General features: G+C 33.8%; 3 protein-coding genes across 3 annotated transcripts; 1 reads left to right on the top strand and 2 right to left on the bottom strand.

Moving 5' to 3' along the window:
* Positions 1 to 10,555: 10,555 nt before the first annotated feature.
* Positions 10,556 to 12,516, bottom strand: LOC140444509 (uncharacterized). The gene is made up of 2 exons (XM_072536267.1): positions 10,976 to 12,516; positions 10,556 to 10,580 (listed from the first exon to the last, which is right to left on the bottom strand). The coding sequence occupies exons 1-2, from the start codon at positions 12,514 to 12,516 to the stop codon at positions 10,556 to 10,558; spliced, it is 1,566 nt and encodes a 521-aa protein (XP_072392368.1).
* A 1,194-nt stretch (positions 12,517 to 13,710) lies between these two features.
* Positions 13,711 to 15,286, top strand: LOC140442707 (uncharacterized). Its single transcript, XM_072533690.1, has 3 exons — positions 13,711 to 14,363; positions 14,602 to 15,014; positions 15,074 to 15,286. Exons 1-2 carry the CDS (start codon positions 14,269 to 14,271, stop codon positions 15,005 to 15,007), a joined length of 501 nt encoding a protein of 166 aa, XP_072389791.1. The 5' UTR covers positions 13,711 to 14,268; the 3' UTR covers positions 15,008 to 15,014; positions 15,074 to 15,286.
* Positions 15,287 to 19,005: 3,719 nt separating this feature from the next.
* Positions 19,006 to 20,223, bottom strand: LOC140444510 (uncharacterized). Its single transcript, XM_072536269.1, has one exon. It carries the CDS (start codon positions 20,221 to 20,223, stop codon positions 19,006 to 19,008), a length of 1,218 nt encoding a protein of 405 aa, XP_072392370.1.
* Between the last annotated feature and the right edge of the window lie 3,316 nt (positions 20,224 to 23,539).

Here is a 23,539-nt window from a genome sequence, read left to right on the forward strand (position 1 = left end):
CTATCAATAACGTAATTGAGTAATTGATTTGGTCTCTTATCAGATTATTTTCGTTGGCTCCTGGAGCACTCCATGTATAAAGTCTCATTGATGGTCATTGATAAAATGTGTTTGTGATAACTAGTTCTTCAATAATAATTTTATACAATATCTTCTACGTTTCCTTTACCGATTTCTGCGTTAAAGTCACCTAATATTATGTTGGCTTCATGTTTTTTATGCTTGGTTTTAGATGTTGTAAATCGGAATAAAATAAATCAATGTCATTCTCGATGCTGCTTAATGTTGTGGCATACATTTGAATTATGCCTATGTATATTGGGTGGATTTTTAATTGTTGGAGTATTATTTTTTTATTATAGGGAGTAAAGTTACAGATATACGGTTGGTGTGCTTTTTTAATCATGATTCCTACACAATTTTTGTGCTCAATAATTCTACTACCCGAGTAATAAAAAACACTGTCGTTATGATAATATTGTCTAACACTGGGCTATCTTACTTCGCTAAGGTCAAGTATCCCTATTTTAAGTCAGCTCAGTTCTAGTGATACTATTGTGAGTTGTCTAGATTTATATAATGTTCGTACATTCCACGTTGCAATAGGATTTATATTTATTTTGTTTTTTTTGAGATTCTTTGCACCCCTTTCGTATTTAAGACACGTCATGTACTCGGGCCGTTTTGTGTTGACTCCCCATTCGTGATTTTTCTTGAGATATCCTTTGTCAAACTCACAACCCTACCTTCCATTGGGCTTGGTTACCCAATCTCCAGTAGGGGTCGTTCAGGTTACCAGGGTTTACCTGTGTCACCATGATTATACTTCTTGGAGGTGAGGATAGGAATTAGGTAGAAGAGGCTAGAGATTCTTTTTGAAAGCAACACCTTATCATGCGTATCACTACCCCATTTAAACCCCAAGAAGCCTCGTGGTGTACCCCATATGGGATGATAATATCTGCAGCAGCATAGCAGATATCATGCACAACTCTTATAGAATATATAATACCTGCTAGAAACTACTACTTTTACATTACATAAGGAAAGCTTACATTCGACGATGAATGGAATAGTATTTTTGACGATATTTCGGCAAGGTTGCACTTGCCATTGTCAAGTCAGGTACTAGCGCTTCTCGCTGTTGCTTGAAGTTGACTGACTCTCCTGGTCATCATCATCCAATGTTCATTCCCGATATGATAGGGTAGGGATTTTTATTACGATAGGAGAGAATGTTTGTGGTACCCGTTTAGGGTCGGTTGACCCTCTTCAGGCTTGAGTTTGAATTTGATTTTTAATTGTGTACTCAGCAAACAGTCCCAAAAACCACCGGTGTTTTAGCACTTTTCTTCTTCTTGTGTGGAGTTGTCGTCGCTATTGTCAGCCAGTGAGCCAGGGGCGAAAGGGTTTGTCTGGATTGATGTTCTTTCCAGATTAAATGTGTTGGTTTTCGAGCTAGGTGCGACACGCCCGGTCTCTAGTGACCATTGGTCCTGTGCAGTCTCGAGTTTAACTCGGCCCCAAAACCAGTGTATTGCACTGTAATTTTGTGATCGAATGTGCTCGCGAGTGGAGGCGCCTCGGCTTTCGAGAGTTGACCTGTCGCATTTCGCTCTGTGTGTGTAAATCAAACAGTGATGGCCGCTACCATTTCGATGTTACTGTGTCCGTCAAATCACCTAGATTTTCTCCGGCCATCCACAGACTCCGTGTAAAGTAACGGAGGCTGCAGGTGGTTGGAGGTCCCGGTGATGAGGATGATTCGGTAGTAGAAAGAGTGCCCCTTTCACTGTTAGATTTGTGTGTGTGTGTGTTATTTGAATTTGTACTTAGTATGCATGTGTGTGAATCTGAATCGACAGAAACTAGAACCGTGTTCTCTAGTAACCATTGTTCCTGCAGCCGTTTATGCGTTTGCAATCGACTTCAGAACTAGTGTATTGCACTATAATTCTGTTATCGGTTGCTCATGCTAACGGCCAGGCCTCGTCAAAGTTCGATAGACGGCTCCAGCAGCTGTCAATTCAGTTGAGAAAATAGTTGCGGCTATTTTCTCAGGAACCGACAGTTATCATTGAGTAGTGAGATTGGGAAACCGCAAAAAACCAATCTCCCCCTGTTCGGGGTAGGAAAAAGAATTTGACGAGTTAGGTTTGGGAGCGATAGGCTAATGGGGTGGCCTCAAGGATGTCAGCGTATTCATCCGGAAGTTCGTCAATGCAAGCCTGCATTAGAATAGACGGTGGATGAAGGTGTTTGTTTTTGGGCTTCCGGGTGGATACGTGACCGCGGAAAGAACAGGAACTTTTTAGGGTGTTTTGAGTGATGAATAAGGGGCCGTTGATAGTTTTAAGAGTAAAGTTGGGGGTGGTGTTCGCTGTTTGATGGATTTCACGAGAGGGGAAGTACCAACGTTTTCTGCACGTTCTACGCAAAACTTTGCGCTCCGCAGCAGACAGCCTTCTCTTTTGATAACCCTTAAGAAGGCAATATAAGCTTGACTTATACTCAATAACGGGTCGAATGAATGTTTTGTAAGTATGTGTGAGAGTTTTGTTGTTTGTTTGCCAAACGTCCCTGATAGTGGTACTAGGAGTCGGGCTCGGTTCCTGACCCTATCTAAAGTTGCCTTTAGATCAGGTTCCCAGTTAAGTGTTATAGTAAATAAAATACCCAAATAGGAAGCTGTCTGGCTAGTAACAAGTCTTTCTCCCATCAAATACAGGGGCGTTTGGTCAACGCGATTGCGAATGACGCCAATTGATGTTTTTGGGCTGCGAAATACAATGGTTTGCATTTTCGCAGCGTTTAGCGTAACTCTCCACTTAGTACACCATTCTTCGACAACGTTTAAAAGAGTTTGTGCTCTTCTAAAGGTTCTCTCGGGGAAGTAACCGTCTGCTGTTGTTAGGAGGGCAGTGTCATCTGCGTAGAGGTACATTTGTGTGTGTGGTATGTTTTGGATAGGGATAGAACTGTTGTATGTGATGTACAACAGGGGTGCGAGTACTGAGCCTTGAGGTACTCCCGCTCGGGGTGTGAATGGGGTGGAAACTTGATCGCTTATTCTCACTCTCACTGTTCTATTCGATAGGTAAGAATGAATTATTTTAATGAATTGTAGAGGCAGCCCGATGTCAATTAGCCTCCGAATTAGTCCTTCGTGCCAGACTTGATCGAAGGCCTTTTGTACATCAAAAAAAGTGGTAATGGCGATACCGTTACAGTTTATTGTCTGTGTGACTTTAGTATTAAAGTCTATTAATGCATTTTTTGTGAATCTATTTGGTTGGAATCCGTACTGAAATTTGGGGATGATATTTTGAGTGTCGAGATAGTCACTGGGCCTCTCTTTTAGGATTAGCTCAAGAACTTTCCCTAGTGAAGTTATTAAGGAGATAGGTCAATATGATTCCACATTAGTACGGGGTTTACCCTTTTTGGGTATCATGATTGTATTTTTTTATTTTCCAAGGAGTAGGAAAATAGTAATTTTTGAGACATGCATTAATAGTTTTTGTGAGATGCGGGATTGTACTCTCAGGAAGTTGCTTTAGACACCTTCTACTGATATTGTCAGGTCCGGGAGAGTAATTTTTGCCTATTTGGCAATAACTCTCCGTTTCTCTGTCAGTAATAGGGTCCATGATTGGGACGTGGTTTGCAGTTTGACGCATAAGAGTATTTCTTACTGCGAATTCAGTTTCGAGTTTGAATAAGCGATCAAAGTTAGGGTTGTTAGGGGTATGAAAGTTTTCGTGAAGTGAGTTTTTGAATGCTTCTGCTTTTAGTTCAGGGGAACTAATAATTTGATTGTCAATCAACAAATGTGATAGTTGCGATAATTTTTATTTGGTGAGGACTTTGAATTTGTTCCAGAATTTAGCCCCATCTCTGTAATCCAACTTCGAGGTAGCATCCTCCCATTGGCGAGCCTGTAGGATGGATATTTCCCTCTTAATTCGAGCAGAGATGCGGTTATACTCTGTTTTGACAAGGGGGTCTCTGTTGATTTTGTATTGACGTAAAAGCCATCTTTTTTGGTGTATTTTGACAATGATGTGCTGTGAAAGTTACGGAGAAAAAGGTAGAATGGTTTTCATTGGAATTGAGTGATTGATTGCCTCGATTATTAGGTTTTCAATTTGGATTACACTCTGGTCAATACTTCCATTAGTATTAAGTTCGCCTAACGAGAAGAACATCGAAATGTCATAGAAAGGAGAAAAAAAAAACGTCGTCCCTTGCCCAACATGTCTCAAACACAGGACATACAATAAACTTAAATCAAACTACGATGCTAGCTACGGATACACCGGGGTGTGTGGAGGCCGTATACACCCTGCAATGCACACCCCAACCCACCCACACATTAGTGTAAGATTTTAGTGTAAGATTAAAGGGTAAGAATTGTGCCGGCATATTATAGTCCCATCGCCAAGGAAGACCCCATAATAAAAAAAAAAAAAATCGGTTGTTTTTCTTTTAAATTCTGATATTTTAAAGTCAATTTATGACACTAAACGTTTTAACGTAAATTCACATTCATTTCTCCATATAGAAGACCCCTTAGGCCTTCTATATACCGCTGACGCGGATTAGGCCCTTAAGGCGGATCGAGTGATACTGATCCTCTCGCGACACCCGAGCACTGAGGTCATGTGCGGCAAGCATGGGCTCAGTGGCGAGGAGAACAAAATTTATTTTTGCCAAATCGACGGCTGAGTGATCGAGCACACACTCTTTCCGAACATGAAGTCGACAGCTCAGGCTGTCGACTCCATGGACGGAACACACGCTACTTTTTTCTTTTTTGTTTTAGGGACTCAAGTCCCGAAGTGCAGTTAGAGTAAAATCTATAGAGTCAGTAAAGTAATTAGGGAGAAAAGCCTAGATGTGGCTACCCCTACAGTTAGGTGGCATAACCACAATAATTAAAAACGGGAGTTGTCTCATTACCCAAGGCAACTCTAGTAACTTTCAAGATCATAAGCCTCCTCACGTATGTCACACGATGAGGAGGGGTGGTGGAAAAACCTGGGGGTCAGATAGGTACCACTTCGACTAGCGAAGTGTGACCGGTTTGATCTTCGGACATGTGGATCCCATGCTTAGTATGGTATACACATGTTCCTAGAGGTTGGGTTGATCGCTTAGCGTGATTGTGTGTGTGTGTGTGTACGATGCTAACTTACATTAAAATTAAAAGAAAACGCGAAATCCGAGAATTAAAAGAAATAGAAAAAAGTATCAACAGTCTAAACCAAAGAAATGATGCTCAAAGGCTTCCAACAACATGGAAAACGGTATTAAAAAGGGAAAAATTACAAAAAACCTTGCGGCTATAAAAAGCAAATGCAGCGACCAGGAGAAGGAGAGTAGTCAGTTCGACTTGAGCGGTCGAACAGTGCGGACGTGTTTTGGAAGGAGCAACTAGCCAGGTAAGCTCTCAGTGGGTAAGACACCGTATGTGGCACCAGTATTTTGTATTCTAATAAAGCGAAGAGGGGATGCGAGGTTGCTTTTAGTTGAACCGTCGGGGAGCTGCTTTAATAGGCTCCTCGCGGAGATTATTAGTAACTTCGCGTTGGCGAAGATTATACGGGTTTACCACAGTGTGCTGACAGGGATGACACTAGGTGCTATCACCTGAAGTAGAAGATAACGGCAACCCGCCGTCTCCTGTCGTGGACAACGAATGAGATTTACTAAACGACTTTATAAACCCAGAACCCCCCGAAATAAACGACAAAGGCGAAGAAGATGTCATGGAAGAAGAGGAAACTATTGAAGAAATATTAGAAGACTCAGAAGAAAAAGGAACAGAACAAAACGCTCGGACTCTGAAGAATCAGAGAAAGACTATAAGAGAGTAAAGGCGGAGGAAAAACGATACGCCAGAGAAGAAAGACTGAAAAGATCGATAGGCAAGATAAACAACATGATCATCATGCAAAGTCAACGCTCCAAGAAAGGTTCGACAAAATGCAGGAGCATGTACAAGAGCTGTAACAAACTATTGTGGCCAAAGACGAGGTCAAAAGATTGACAAGCAAATTCTTGGACCTTATGGATGAGCTGACTAGGAATATGGCAAAGCCACAAATAATCAATGAAAATACCCCCGAACCGGGGGATTCGAAGAAAAAACGGATTCGAAATCAGAAAGGAAGGATTAAACCAAAAAGATCCAAGTTATACCTATTATAACCGAGGAAACCGATAATATGGAAACTAAAGATGTCAGATGGCATACAGTACAATACACAATTAAAAAGACTGCCTAACCTAAAAAGGTTAACGAAGACGCGCCAAAACTAAGCGTGGCGGAGAAGCAAATGCAGCTGATCCAAAAGCGCAAAGAAGCGTAGAAGGATAAAACCATCAACAACAGACAGGAGAAAAGAAAAGAGCAAGAAAACAGGAAAAGAAAAAGGAACCACAGCCTTCCACCAGCAAGCTGTGGAAAAACCCGAGAAAAATCACGAAGAAGTTGCCTCTACAAAACAATTGCCAAAACTACCGGCAATAATACTCAAGACAGTGGAAGAACATTAGCGGATACTCCAAAAAGCAGCAGCGAAGAAAATAATCTCGGCAAATAAATTTACCAGATCCAGATCAGATACCAGATATATATATATATATATATATATATATATATATATATATATATATATATATATATATATATATATATATATATAAACTCCTGGACAAAATTAACGCACCACTCATATTTTTCTCAATAATTTTTATTTATTGATAATTTACTGTACGACAAGTTGCCTATGGACCTTGTTTGACAGTGACAGTTGTTATGTAAGCTAATAATAGTTATGTTTTAACAATAATTTGTATTAAACTTCGTTTTAGACTAAAAGTGAGTTAAATTTTTCATTAAAAGTGCCGATTAAAGCAAAGTGCTTATGACAAACAAGCTTTTTATTGTGATATTTTTCATCATATGCATGTTTGGAAGTTCATTTGCATAAAAATCAAATAAAAAAATGAACCGCCAAAAAAATTTGTCAATGGAGGAGGCAGTGCGAGCATCGACTCTCCTAGATGAAGGATATTCAATGCGATACGTTGCAGGTTTGTTAGGAAGACATCATTCCAGCATCAGTCGCAAGGTGAGGCGATATAATGAAACAGGGTCGTACCATCGAAGACCAGGGCAAGGGGGAAAACGTTTCACTAATCAAATTGATGATCGTTTTTTGAGACAACGTGCTCTCAGAGATAGGAGAGTGACCAGCAATTTGCTAAAAAATGAACTAGCAGATGTTCGAAATGTCGCGATATCATCTCGAACAGTTAGAAGACGTTTACATGAAGCAGAATTGAGCAACAGGAAACCGGCCAAAAAACCCTTGCTTACCAGAGAACACAGGGTTCAGAGATTGAATTTTGCAAGATTGCATCAAAATTGGACCATCGATGATTGAAACGAGTTCTTTTCTCCGATGAGACTAGAGTAAGCCTAAAAGCTCCAGGTGGTCGTGAGCGTGTCTGGCGAAGGCGAGGAGAAAGGTTTGCCAGCTGCAATATCTCTCCTAAAGTACCTTTTGGTGGTGGCTCTAAAATGTTTTGGGGGGGAATTTGCTTTGAAGCTCGTACGGAGTTGGTTCCCATACGTACGAGGTCTATGAATGCCTATTATTACTTAGACAACATTATTATCGAACATGTAATGCTTTTGCTCCGTTTCTTGAACCTAATTTTTTATTCATGCAAGACAACGCTCGTCCTCATGTGGCTCGACAGGTTATTGGCTACCTAAATGATGTTGATATTCCATTATTAGAGTGGCCACCTAACAGTACGGACATGAATCCTGTAGAGCATCTATGGGACTATCTCAAAAAAAAAAGATTCGAAGTCGTAGACCCCCTATTGCCAATCACAACCAACTCATTGAGGCCGTTATTGAAGAATGGGAGAATATTCCGCAAGCTTTTGTGGAACATTTGATATCAAGCATGCCTCGACGCATAAATGTAGTCATAAGAAGTAGAGGAGGGCCTACACGGTATTAGTGTAGATCCAGATGCATTTTATGGTGTTACTTTACTATTTTTTTTTCTTTTTGTAATTTGCTAGCTAAGAGTTATGCTAGCTTATTTACGCATTTCCGGCAAAAACAAATTTTTAAAGAAACAATAAGGCAAATTAAGGTCATGATGGACTTATTTAAGTCATGTTGGACTTATTTGTAGGTGTTTATTATTATTTCAATGTAACTTAGTTCTATTTTGTGTTCATATTGTAAATATTTAGATTAATTAAAGTGGTGCGTTAATTTTGTCCAGGAGTTTATATATATATATATATATATATATATATATATATATATATATATATATATATATATATTGAGATGATTGGTGTTTAACGAAAATAATTTATAAGTTACACACTAGATAATGTTAGATATAAAAAATATTTGGTTATTTTAATAAGTTATATACTAGAGAATTTTATAAAAATTATTTATATTAGGGTATTAGTAGATAAGGAAGCGGGGTCCTGAATCACTTTGGTAACCTGTCCATCAGGGTCTCCGATGCGAAGGTATCGATGCCATGATTTGACCTTGGGGGTGTACAAGAAGTACAAGAAGTGATCGACAATGACCAGAGGGTTGTAAGAACTGGTCGCTTATCGCTTGATCTCTTCTTCTTCTCTCCCGAAGAAGTGATCAACAATGACCAGAGGGTCGTAAGAACTAGTCGCTTATCTCTAGATCTCTTCTTCTCAGCCGAAGAATTGTCACCTACGTTACCTGTATGTTTTTACACCTGTCTCACTTGTCTCTTCTTTGTCTTACCTGTCCTGAAGAAGTAAAAGAATCGGTCGACAATGACCAGAGGGGGTGTCTTTGAGTGGAACGGACCACCTTGTATGTCGAGTGCAAAACTCATCGCTTATCGCTTCATCTCCTCTTCTTTTCGTTAAATTTGTACAGGGTGATCGAAAAAATAAATTTTGTATTGAGACTTGGAAATATTTTAGGTGTTGTTGCGTCAAAAATTTTTTTTGTGTACGATGCTTAGATATATCTGTATAGCCTGCCTAGCCTAGCCTGCCTAGTCTTATCTTTACAAACTTGTAGGAAAAGGAAAAATAACTATGTATCACATAAATGCTTTATTGTGTATATATATATATTTTAATGATATATGTGGGTAGATGTAAATAAAACAATATTGGATTGATACTATAAATTTTATTTGTTTTGAAACAAGTTATTTATCTGATTAAAAATATACACTCTACTGTTATAATGTATATTTTTCTTAACCTGTCGATAATAGTCCCTCGTCACAGAATCCATGTAACTCGCTCTCACCAAGTTATCATGATGTGAAGAATGACCCCGTAATATTTGGGAATCGTACCGGTCCTTGTACCTGACCACTTCATTGGATACGATTCCATCCCTGATCTTCTGGAGGGATTCGCGGTTCTTTGGAATTACATGGTCTAAAGGCTGAAACATAAAAATAATTAATTAAGAAATATTTGTTTTACAAATACTACTACCTTTGTGTGTTATGATTTAGGCATGGTTTCGAAACAATACAAGTCAGGTAATATGGCTCCATGCATCTCTAAAGAAGTTTGACAAAAACAAAAGAATTTTTTACAGTTTTCACACCATAACGTTCCATACATTTTGATGATAGAAGTAGTAGGTTGGGTGTATGGTATTATTTTTCTTCTTGTATTCGATTGTAATTTTATAAATCTTTTTTGGTCGGTAAAAACTTTTTCCCATGACAATTTACTTTTCTAAAGAAAAAAAAAACAGCTTTAATTACCGATATTTTTTTTAAGTTATATGTGAAATAACTTACCACACCATAGAGGACCCATTTTAATTTGTAGATTAATCGGTTAAAGAAAACCTGATGTACAAAAATAGAAAGATAATTTAAAAAACAAACTTTTATTTATTACCAAAATAATAAATAAAGAATAAGGAACTTTTTTACTATCAAACGTATTTAAGAATTATTTATCATTGAAACCCCATGGTAAAGTGTCAGTGCTTAAAAAATTAACCATTCTTTTATCATCATATGGACTAAGTGCAACTTTTCTTTGAGTTATTGTATAGACGTCATGTTTTTTGGAGACAATAGAATTTTGGGAAACCTCTACAATTGTTTTTTTAAATAAACTTTTATAATAATCTTCATAAGTTAGTTCCTTTAAAGCTGATTTCTTAATTCCTTTTGCTTTTTTAATTTCCTGATCCTGATTTAAAGTTTTTATCGTGTACATTTTTGAGCGCAATCCTATAAAATGTGTCATAATTTGACCTTTGTTTTCATCTTTCATCAAGCCCAATACTTTTTTATTCCTTAAGGGAATGTTATAGACATTATTTTCAGTGTACTCTGATGTGTCAAACTTATGAATATCCTCTTTAATATGAGCATATATATCATCAACAAAAAACTGATATATTAAACTATCTGTGTCCGTGTATAATAACTTGGCTTTATCTTGAAATTTTTTTTTAATATAATTATAATGGAAGTCATACAAAATTGTTTTCGAAATATCTAAAATACACATCCCAATGTAAATAGGTTTGTTAAAATTAATTTTCTGTTTTTGCATTTCAATTATTACCATATTTTCATCAAATATGGTACAACTATGAAAATTCGGTTGGGAAATGTAATAGTTAGCACCGTATGTACCACCCAGTTTGTTTACAATTTTTATATCCTTATATTTACGTACATTCTCTATACTTTTGCCATACGGAGCGTTTATAAAAAGTTTGAATAAATTTTTTTCAAATTCATTTTTGCTCTCCTTTCTCAATTCAATGTTTAAGTCAATATATTTCTTTAACCAAGGTGATTGTTTAAATTTTAGGCATCGATGAATCTTAGCAAGCTTCAGTCCCAAGCTAATAACTTGTTTTAAATACATATAATGAATAACATACTTCTTTTTATCATACAATGTCGTTAAGAGTTTTTTAATGGTAGAATTAGAAGTTGGTGGAGTTATGTGTTCTGGACACAATGGCAAATCTTTGTGTGAATTAAAAAGTTCTTTTGGATACTCAAGGTCCACTTCCAGCATGTATCCGTATTCACTATCATTGGGACAATTTAATATATTGTAATTGTAAATATCATTTAAGGGTATCCATTCAAATCCTCCATAAGGAAGGAAATAACTCATAGCTGAACCATATAGATTGTTCACATCAAAGTACATTGTATAAGAGGTCTCTTTACCAGGATTATATTTATCACCCATGTACTTATTGTTCGCTTCTGCATATCTGTTACTACATTGTGACACTCCTCCTCGTTTTGCTTTTTCAAAGAACAAAACCATTTCGATATCTGTTAAAAGCTCTAATTCTACATTTGTTACTTTTAACATGGCATCAAATGCTAAACCTGGTAAAGTAAAATAATGCAAACTATCTAAACCGTATGTTTTTAAACACATCAGTCTAAAGTTTTCAAAAATATCACTTAAAAGTAATACGTCAGTTTTTAAATATAATTCCGCGTACTCTTGCAAGTTTTTTATCTCAAACGTGTTCCAAACAGTGCATGCGTGTTGATAATCCTCATGAGTTATTCCTTCATTATTAATTTTACTAAAGAAACTATCAATAGGTGGCAAGCAAGTATCTTGCAACTTTTCCCAATTATCGAGGTATTCATATGGGAAAACACCTTTTCGTTTAACTAAATTAAATTTAAAATCATCTTCAAAGTACCTTCTCGTTATTTGTTTTTGATCATCATCTAGATTACAGGAAAGTTTATCTAATGAATCAGACATAAATCGAAACGAATCTATAAACCTAAAATTAATATTTGTATTTTGAATGTATTTGGTAAATGATATATACCTCTCTTTGTTTAGAGGAAGTAGTGATATATTACCTTTAACGTTATTATTAAGGCTTTTAATTAAAAAATGTGCGTCATAGCCAGAGAGATTATGAAATGCAATCGGAATTGTATGTGTATTTTGATAATTAGCATTACAAGATCTATGAGCAGCTCCTCGAAATTTTCCTGTAATATGACAATGATCTCTAACTTTATCCAATGGATCGACTATAGGTTTAGTGCAAATATGACAAACAAAACTCAAATTAAAATCATGTCTTTCTTTATCAGTTAATGGACCTAACTTGTTGAATTTTTGCAATAAATTTTCTCTAGTTATTCTCTTTGCTATCTTTTCAAGTTCTCTTACAAACCACACAAGACAGTCGTGACCGGTAAATGATTTATAGTATGATAAGGAATCATTATAAGAAGATTTAAAATAATAAGCTATACTAAAAGCTTCATGCTTTTGAGACAAATAAGTTTTTATATTAGGATCATTGTTATTGTCAATGCATTTTATAAGAATACTTTCTAGATCAGCATAAATAACAAAAGGAACAAGTTCTTTATGTTTAAAATTTTTAAATTTCATAATATTATTCTTTTCTGTTGGTAAAACCATCTTAACTGAATTTGAATTAATACAGTCCTCTAAATGATTTTGTAAGAGTGCATCATTACTAAAATGATTAAAACATCTTTCACAAAACCATTTTTTGTTTCTAACATTTTTAACTTGTTGATTTACTAATCTTGAAAAATTTTTAATATAAGCAAAATGAAATAGATCTTTTCTACACAAAGGACCATCATCCTCATCACTACTATTATTATTTGTACTGTTATCTTGAGAATGAATTAAAAGTAAATTAATACGAGGAGAAAAACTAGTCTTACTTAATAGCAAAGGTAAAATTTCCTTTCCTGTTCCTTTTGTTGTAAAAACATTTATTGAAAGTTTATTTAAATTTTCAAATTTAGGGATATCTTTTATGTCAATGGGAAAACTGATATTATGATACTTTAATATCTTACTAAAATGAGGATAAGATGAGGTTCGTGTAACATTGATTCTAGCAGGATGTAACGCTGCAACAATTGACCAGAGAAAACAATAAGGATCAGAATTTTTAATGTTAATTACACTCTTTGTATTGCTTATATATTTAGGTAATTTAACATAGGTGGAAATACCACTCAGTATTGGATTATACCTATTTATATTAACTTTTAAATGTAGAATCTGTGATAGTGCCCAACCACTATCTCTTTCTTGAAATTCCTCAAATTTTTTTAAAATCACATTAATACAATTAATTTTATACCAATCCTTGAGGTCTGTATTTTGGTCAATTGTTACATTTTTGGTTGAAAAATGTTTAATAGAGGTTTCACCATTTTGTGGTTTGATAAAAACACCATATAAAATCAAATTAACTTTTAAAAGACACGACAACAAACTTTTTCTAATTTGAATTGAAAAACTCCTAAAAGCTTTTTCCAAAAATATTTTGGGTTCTTTATATTTTAAATTGACTATTAGCCCTGTTTTTATTCTACTATTAAAACAAGATTCCACATCCTGCCACAATAAACACCTTTTAAGAGTTTTTCTAGCATTTAGTCTGTTCTTAAAGTTTTCAAGATATGTTTTAAGAATAGTTAAATTTGCTTCTATACAGTGAAAATTTTTAACACAAGAAACCCTATTCTTTAAACATTTATTCAAAATAAAAATTTGTCTTTTCAAATATCTTATTACGTTTCGTAAATCAGATTTTCTCTTAATTAATCTACTTACCGATTCCATCTTCTCTACAATCTGGTTGGAAAGTTCATCGACTACTTGCTGACTCATTTTTTTTCACTAGTAACTGGTTCAACTTAACTTGGTAACTTTCGAATGCACAAATAAAACCCAAATATTAGGATGCTCTCCAATTTATACTTATCCAGTAAAAAAAAAATCAATTGACGTATTTCTGTAACTTGTTATTCAACGTGATTATATTTTAGGATCAAAAAGTTTAAATTTATCAATAATTCTGCAAACTAGTTGTTATTAAACGTGATTGTATTTTTAGAGGTCAGAAAGATCAAATCTGATGCAGATAAGTTGTTATTCAATGTGACTGCATTTTTATGGGTCAAAAGATTAAATCTGACGCAAATAAGATGTTGTTCAACGTGACTGCATTTTTATGGGTCAAAAGGGTTAACTCTGATGTAAATAAGTTATTTGCAATGTTTTAAAATTACAAAGTCAGTTTAATGTTAAATTGTTTTTTTTTCTCAGTTTCTTGTTATAAATACAGACAGTCGTTTAAGACTAATCCAATTGTAAGTAGCAAGCAGTGAACAAACAACATCAAGAATGGCAACAGTACCCTGTCAGTTGGTAATTTTAACTGAAGATCCGGTTCATTTTCCTATTGAAACGGCTTTCCTTATTATAAAGGAATTGTTTGTGTAAGTATTGAGTTTATTATTTATACACTTTTTTCCTTGTTTATTTCACCATATTTGCATTTGATTTTATTGTTTATCTAAATATTTATAATAATTTTATTTCATTTTGTTTTACCTCTTGATATTTTACTAATTTATCTAATTTCTTTTTTCTATATTCTATCTATGTATTTTTTATTCTAATGATCGTATTTTAATAACATTTTTTTTATGATTGTTTAATTTCGGTAAATTTTAGATATGGTGTCAAAGAGGTGTCTCTTAAGGGAAGTAAAATATTTGTGAGTCTCAGCTATACACCCAATAGCAAAAGTCTTAAAAAGAAATTTGGGAATCTTCCGGTTCGGTATATGAGGACCAAAGTAAAGACAGAGCAAGAATTCCAAATTTTAGAGAATGTCGTAAAACGATACAGATTTAACTTGTTGGACGATGAATTGGAAGAGTTTGAGCGACATCAACAAGTCCAAAAGCAACTTGGGTTGAAGAGACCACTATACATACAAGAGGCACCGGATGAGGCTCTTGCCTCAACATCAAGCAAGAAGCAAAGAACGGTTCCTCCAAGTACAATAGTACATATAGAAGAAGAATGTGATGAGAATGATCTGAATATAGATCATTTTCTAAGTCAAAGGACATAATAAACAAGTAAGTGCTTTCTGCTTCCCACTAGAAAAAAAAGGTAACTAGTATATATTTTATTTCAGATATGTGTTGGTATTGGAATGAAGATTGAGCGAGAGGAAAATATTTTTGTATGTATATCTGTGTATATATTTTTATAGATTATAATAAAATACTTTTTAATAATATCTCTTTATTTATTTATTACTTACAACTTTTATTCTAATAAAAAATATTGATCAATTTTTTTTCTATATCGACCATTCTTTATTTCACTGTCTTTAAAAATTGATAAGAATCCATAATTCTCTTTCCAGCATATCGAACATATTTTTTTAAATCTTCAAAAGTCATATCTGTTCCGACGTGGTCATTGTAAATGTGTTTTAGGTTTAAATCGTCTTGTTTGAATACAATTAAAATATTTGCATTGTCTCTTATAAGGTGTTTAGGTATTTTTGCATAACTCTGACTCAAATAAAATGGATCCACCTGAGAATGTCGAGACATGCTAAAGTATTCTCGAATAACATCTTGGTTGTCACAAGCAACATCATCAAAGATAAAAATTGAATTGGGCTTCGCTTCAGATGGGTGCATTATATCCGTACTTCCACTGTAAGTATAATATCCTATTCCTTTAATTGGTTCTAGCAAAGTTTCTAAATATTTGTACTTTGGTTGCATTAATGATTTTGAGTAAATATACACATTTTCAAATTTTAATCCATTAGCATGTTCCAATAGACTTATCATCACATTGGTCTTACCACAATTTGAAGGGCCAACTATAAGACATCGAATAGTTGAAGGGAACAAAACTCCATGCTTTTTAAACTTATTCTCAATTGGTTCCAATAAATTATTCTCCACATCAAGCGTAGTCTTTTGTTTTACAAGCTTCATGTCTGGTATCAATTTAAAAATAAATGTCTTGTGTGTATCTATTAATAAAAGACTATTTTTAATTTTTATTTTTTTATTGTCAACACTTTCTACAATATTTATACCAATAATGAATATTAAATACATTGTTTAGAGCACATTGTAAATTTTCATTGTTATGTTGAAAACATGGATGTGATTTAAAAATATGATTCATAGTCTCATCGGAAAGTATATTAGGTTCATCTTCTACACAATCAATGCGATTTTCCATGAATTTTTCCAAATATTTTTTTGTTTCATGATTTCTTACCAATATTGTTTCGTCTAATACGTTGTCGTGTAAAAATTTTGAAATTTCTTCATATTTTAGATGAGTATCACAAAAATGCCAAGATTGCCAATTTAAACCATGGTTTTGAACACATTGTTGTTCGATACATTTTATATATGACTTATTTATCATTGCTTCTGTTACTGGTAAAACAACCATTCTGTGTATAATGTTTTCGGTAGTAGGATCTAAAATAGCAATTTCCCTACAAAGAAATACATCTTCCCCAGGAAAAGAGAAACCTTGGATATCCACAATGAACATGTTTTCACTCTCTCGATATTCTCTAACAACAAACAAAATCTTGCAAGTGGAACGTCTTTTACATATTTTTCTATCCCCTCTTTATTATATTGCGTCACTTTTATCTATCCATGAGTTGTGAGAACTATCAAAACCTAACCACTTGACAAAAATTTTATTTTTCTTTCTCTTTAATACCTTTTCAACTAAATAACTGTCTTTATGTTTAACTTTTTGTAACTGGTCCTTATAAAATCCCCCAAGAATTTCTTCACCTTTATAGTCTTTTAAATAATATGTAATAGGGTTTCCCAGTTTTATTTTATAAACAGTGAAAATTTCATTAGACCAATTTGGATTGTATTTTTTGTCAAAAACTCCTCGATGTTTTGAAATGCGTACATGATCACCAATATGAAATTTTTGACTTTCCAAATCGACAATTTTAATGTGATTGTATACAGTGTTTAACAATAGTTTTTCATGCTTCTTCTTAACATCCACTGGTTTCATTCCTATTGTTCTGTGAACTTTATTGTTGTATTCAATAACAACTTGTTGTAAATTATCAATCCATTTGTAGGTACCGTTGAAACTAAACTGTTTCCAAATCATTGATTTAATCGTGCGAATAACTCGCTCAGCAATCGCAGCCTTTTTTTCACTGTATACATTGTAATGATTAATATTATATTTTTTCATCAATTTTTTCATATGTGGATTAAAAAATTCAGTTCCCATATCTGTTTGAAGATTATTTGGTTTTTGCTGTTTAAACACATACTCCATACATTTGGCTACTTCAACACCTGATTTATTTTTTAGTGGTAAAGCCCATAAAAATTTTGAAAAACAATTTATTACAACCAAAATATATTTGAAATTTCTGTTTGTATTTGAATATTTTTGCATATCAATCAAGTCGGCTTGGAACAAATCATTAAGAGATTTTATAATAATTCTTCGTCTTTTAAAGTTAATTCTTGCAGGTTTGTGTAACTCATTAACGATATCTCTTTTAACAGACATGATATTTATTCTATAATGTTTGCCTCTTTTAGTTCTTCAATAATTGAATTTATTTCATTTGTATGTCCTGTATGGCCAGCTAGCTGTGAAGATAGTAATAAACGTAATCGCTCTACAAGTTCATTTGGATCATCCCAGTGGACGTAATCGATTTTATTGTTGTTTACTTCCATAACCAATCCTTTACCTTCTGTTATTGGTGCAATTATTTTTTTATATTTTTCTAATCTACTACCATCTATCTGTTTACTTGATCTGTAATGCCTTCTGTGAGCATTAGTCGCTACAACTATCTTTTTATAGTTATTCTCATCTTCATCTGTAAAACTAGCTGGATATTTCTTAAACAAAAGCTCATATAAACCTGGTGTTCCCCTGTACCTTTTCTTTTTTAAAAGAATATCAGCACCATCTAAATCTATTTCAGAATTCCCAATCAGTAGCTTTTCAGATTCTTCATCAAATCGAATTCCATATTTATGATCAAATTCTTTGTTTAGAACATCAGCGTGCATATTTGTAATATATTTCCTAGGCAATGGATCATATTGATCCCAGTAGTCTACACGCGCCTGGTTAGCAATATCTTCAAATCGATTTTCAGAGTGTTTATCATTTTTAATCTGTTCTTTTATATCATCCACTTCAATGTTGTCCAATATCGATTGTTTGATTTCACTTGTTTCAAAGTCAGTAGTTTCATTATCATCATCATCGTTTTTAATGTACCTTAAAGGTTCATCGTTTTTTGTTTCATTTTCTGGACTGGAATTTTGTGAACTATTTAACTTGTTCTCGATATTTTTCAAGTGTTTTGTAATTGGATTAAATAAATCTTCTTGGATTATTTGTCCTTGTTTTAATTGTCTTAATTTACTTTGGATGTTTCTCCGTTTAGTTATAAGTTGTCTTTTCAAATCTTTATTCATCGTAAAATGTAGGTATTCGCTTAACTTCTGAACAGCTCTGGATCAGGTCCCGAACAGGTCCTGATCAGCTTTGAACAGGTCTTGAACAGGTCTTGAACAGGTCTTGAACAGGTCTCGAACAGGTCTCGAACAGGTCTTGAACAGCTTTGAACAGGTCTTGAACAGGTCTCGAACAGGTCTTGAACAGGTCTTGAACAGGTCTCGAACAGGTCTCGAACAGGTCTTGAACAGGTCTCGAACATGTCTTGAACAGGTCTTGAACAGGTCTTGAACAGCTTTGAACAGGTCTTGAACAGGTCTCGAACAGGTCTCGAACAGGTCTTGAACAGCTTTGAACAGGTCTCGAACAGGTCTTGAACAGGTCTTGAACAGCTTTGAACAGGTCTTGAACAGGTCTTGAACAGGTCTCGAACAGGTCTTGAACAGCTTTCAGATTTGGTACTAGTCTAGCCCCCAATTAGACACTTATGTCAACAAGGTTATGAAAATATTTATTGTGTACAGGGTGTTAAATAAGAGTAAACTTTTTTTTTAACTTTTTATTTATACTTAAAAAAACCCAAAGTACAGATTTGCTTCATTAGATGAACTACAGTTAAAACATTTGAACTACATTGGTTAGAGGATTATATTTAACAATACGGTCATGTATAATTATACAATAAGCAGTTGTGTTAGCTGGTATATTCTTATTAGTTTCTATTTCTATTCTCATATCGACACTTCCTGATTTAATTGATTCATTTTGTCTGCTGCAATCAATAACAAATATCGGAGCAACAGCACAGAATTGTAACATAGTAAGGCATGGATCTCCTATGGATTTGTAATAGTACGACGGTTGAAATTGTGCATACATTTCATATGCAAGGGCATAATGTCTTTTACTAAAGTTCAAGTTCAAATTGTCATACGGGTACATTTCAGAATTTAGAAATAGCTTTAAGTTTGTAAGATTACAGTGATCAAAATAGCTGTTCTCTTCTTTTATTGCATTCTTTTTGGCAGTTTGTAATGCAAACAAAACAAATCGTGGTCTCTCCAATAGACTGGTAGTTTTTACATTCCAGTTAAATTTCATTGTCTGAGGCAGTAGAGGAATTTCATGATATTCCCAGCTTCTATATGCAAGCTCCAAACTGGACCCATTTTCAATAAATTTATATAAACGTAACTTTTCTGAATCGGACACTTGAATATGAGGCATTTTCCATATTAATTTAAATATTTCCACTTTTGGTTTCAGTTCAGTTTCTACTGTAGACATTACTGCATTTAAATCAGTTGAACTTCTTATCAATACGAGTTCTTGGCGTATGTTAATAAGAATTTTTGTAAAATCTTCAAAAAATCCAAGTACAAGTTTGAGTGGAATACAAACATTAAAATTTCCTGCTTTATCAGCAACTGTTGGTGTGTCATTAATACTCCAACCTATACAGTTGTATCGATTAGATTCAGTTTGTGTGAACGAAGCATAGTTTTTCATTGTCGTTGTTATACCTAAATTTCTCACTCTATCTATTACACAACCTCCAATTTCATATCGTATTTCATCAAATAAATGCATCAAACCATTATTAATAAAGCGCAAAGTATTGCTTTCTTTCCCATCATTCGTTAAACGTCCTTCAATATACAGATAACTCTCAGAAGGTAGGGTGTATATATCTTGAGTCTGAATTGGTATTCTTATTTCATCACAATGATTAAAAGTTGCATTGGCATAGGGTAAATGACTGTGCATTTCTCGACTCACAACTGAATTGTCAACCAATACACGATCTCCAATATTTAAAATGTTAAAACTCATATTCACTCTTCTTACAAGTACACCTCAAGAAAATCCCTAGTATTCTAGTATTAATAAAAAACTTTATTCTACACCAAGTATTTCTTTTCTTTTTCCCTGTCACTGTCGTAGTTGTTGTGTTTTATTTTAAATCCTAGTGAGGTTAAAAAGACTTTGTTTTCTGTTGTCAACGGTTTGAGAGTCTGCTTGTCACTAATGTTTTTATCAACACTCTTAATATTATATACACTGTCCACACCTGGATTAAATTTGCTACAGTTGTAAATTAAAACCATTATTTATACTTTTTTTAAATGTAGTCTTAACGTAATAACTTCTCGTGTGAAATTAACAAGATTACCGTCCTGGTCAACTATTTTAATGAAAATTTCATCAATATATCTATTTGTGAAAGGTAAATAAATTACCTTTTTTGGAATTTCCACAATTTTGTAACCCGGTAAGACATTTGGATAAAACATGTGGATGATATGACCTTGGTTTTCATTGACGTATGAATTAGTGATTAGATTACATTCCACACAAATAGAATTAACCTTTGTGATATGCACAGGATTCTCAGCTACATGAGTCTTTAAAGGTGAGAGCCGTTTTGGTGTAAATCCCAATAAGGGAGCAATGGTATTTGGTTTTTCAAAATGGATTACTTTGTTGCTTTTTATTTCACATTTGAGTGTATTGTTATTAATTCTCAATATCAAACTTGTAGGTTGATCTATATTATGATTTTTTCTAGGCACACCTTTCCCAATTGTATTATTTTTTTCTTGACTCTTTCCTTTATTAATTTCTGTATCATCTTTATCTGGTGTTTGATCTACTTTTAATTCTAATTCAGTTATTTTTTCAGTTAAATAATTTGAAAGATCTTCGACTTCATAAGAACCATGTGGAATCGTTATATCGTAACCATCTATATAAAACTTGTTGTTTGTTTGGTCTACATTTGGAATTGTATTGTATGACATGAAATCTATTAAACCTAGTACATACTGTTCATTTTCGTTTAAAATAATTGGTGGGTAAATTTTTGTTGATAACACCGATTCTCTTCCAGATAACACAAAAGTGTACGACATGTTCAAACGATAATCATAGAGTAAATAAAAGAATATTCTTTTAAAAAGGGTATTTATTTAAAAAATCTAAACACAATTGTCCACAATTTACAGTGTTATAAGTTTGATAAATTTTATGATTATAAACAATTTGAGAATAACCATTTGAATTAAAGTATGATATAGCTTCCAACGGTGGTCTCAGATTACCAAAACTATCAAAATATACGACTTTGGATTTATTCTTCTTGTAAGCTGTCCAATGAGTTCCAGGACCGTCTTTATTGTCTAAATTAATAATTCCACTCTCATGTTGCCAAATTTTTTTCGGAAACCCATTTCTCATCATTACACCTCTAAAATGTGGGATTTTCATTAATTTTGCATATTTTTGTAACTCTACATTTGTCAAAGCATGTTTTGGAATTTTTATTTGATCCATTTTCTTATTCATAAAAAAATACCCATTCCACTTTTATATGGTTTCAAGTATAAACCTTTTCCAATTGCCAGTGCTTCCATTTTACGATTATGACGTTGTTTTTCGAGTAAATCTTCTTTAGCTGCTTTTGCTTCGTTAATAGTTTTAACGATAGCTGATGTACCCCCAGCAATAGTGCCCAATGCGCTCAACCCAGCAAATATCGGTATTAGAGGTAATATACCCCCAGTTTTTGGAACTTGGATTACTCGACCACGTGGTTTTTTAATGTTTTTGTAGGATTTCACAATTCGTAATGCTTGTTGAATAGCTTCCCTTAACGTTCTTGGTTTGCTTTCCAATAGTTTCTTTCTAATGTCTCGAATTACTCTCAATAAACTAAATGACTTTTGCTTTGAAATTTTTCTTTTAGAAGATGAGGAGGAGGATGTGACCTTTCTTTTAGTGCTGTTTCTTGTCTTTTTCTTATTACCAACCATCTTGACTGTTTCCAACCAACTACCCATAATACACACAACAACAAGTCTTTATTAAAAAAAAAACGACAATAGAAAATGTAGCATATATTAATTATTATTAATTACATAAAATTTTTTTAAAATTACTGTCTTCGAACGTGGTTGATTCCTTCGATTGGAAATGGTAGCGGTCTCCTTCCCAATGGGTAATCGGCATCTCTATGGGGTTCTAAATGGTTAAGCCTCCCTAGTTGTTGTGCTTGAACACCCTCATCTCTTTGCCGATACCTACTAAATTCTCTCGTGAAGAGTCTTGTCCTGGCATTGTCTCTTTGCTTACCATGGAATTCAACAACACAACTCTTAACTCCCATTTCACTGTTATCTTTACTTTTTTTCTCTGTTGAACTGTTAACACACAGCTTATTAACAACGATACAGATCAGACTGAATTAGTTATTGGTATATGTGCGTATATATATAGTATCTACATATTTTTTTATATTTTTTAATTTAATACAATTTACTTATTATATCTTAACTTTTTTCTTAACTGGATCATCATCATCCTCATCTTCATTGTTTATGTCTCGTTTTCTTTTTTGGGTATTGTTTAATAAGTAATTTAAGTTGATTTTTGCTTTTTTGACACCAACTACATTGTCATCAATTATTTTTCGTTTTTCTCTTCTTTTGGAAAGAAGGTCATCATCATCATCAACAAAATCATCTGTAATGTCCACATCCATATTATTTTCTAATTGTTTTGCTCTTTTATGATTTAAAAGCTTTTGTTGTATTTTTTGTTTATTTTTTTTTACATTTTGTTTGCGTTTACTTGATTTGGAAATAGTTAATCCTTGGAGTAATAAAGTACAATGGTCTATATTTTCAGTTAGTTTTTCTAAATTATTTTTAGCTTTGTTCAATTCTTTATTACAACTTTTTGTTACAGCTTTATATTTAGTAGAACCTAGACCCATACCTAATTTCACTTTTGCTTTCATTGCACCAGCTACACCAAGTGCTGCAAATTTTTTAGAAAATGCTGTATTTTTCGATCGAAACTGTTCAAGAGCTTTTTCACCTAGAATCTTATCAGCCTTATGTCGTTCGGATAGATCTTTATTTTGAGAATATGCAATATCATGTTCACGACACGCCTCGTCTAATCCATTTATTCCCCTATCTCCTCGTGCTAGTCGTTTCTGTAATTTGGTGCCGGGTCCACAAAACCTATAACCTCCAGGGATGTGCATTTCGAAAGGTAATTTATTAATGACAGCGTTTAACATATTGGTAGCGTACTCGTAGACGATTTACAAATTAATACATAGTTATTCTAAATATAAGTCTTT

The sequence above is a fragment of the Diabrotica undecimpunctata genome, chromosome 6 (genome assembly GCF_040954645.1).
Source record: "Diabrotica undecimpunctata isolate CICGRU chromosome 6, icDiaUnde3, whole genome shotgun sequence".
In the NCBI taxonomy this organism is placed as follows: Eukaryota; Metazoa; Arthropoda; class Insecta; order Coleoptera; family Chrysomelidae; genus Diabrotica; species Diabrotica undecimpunctata.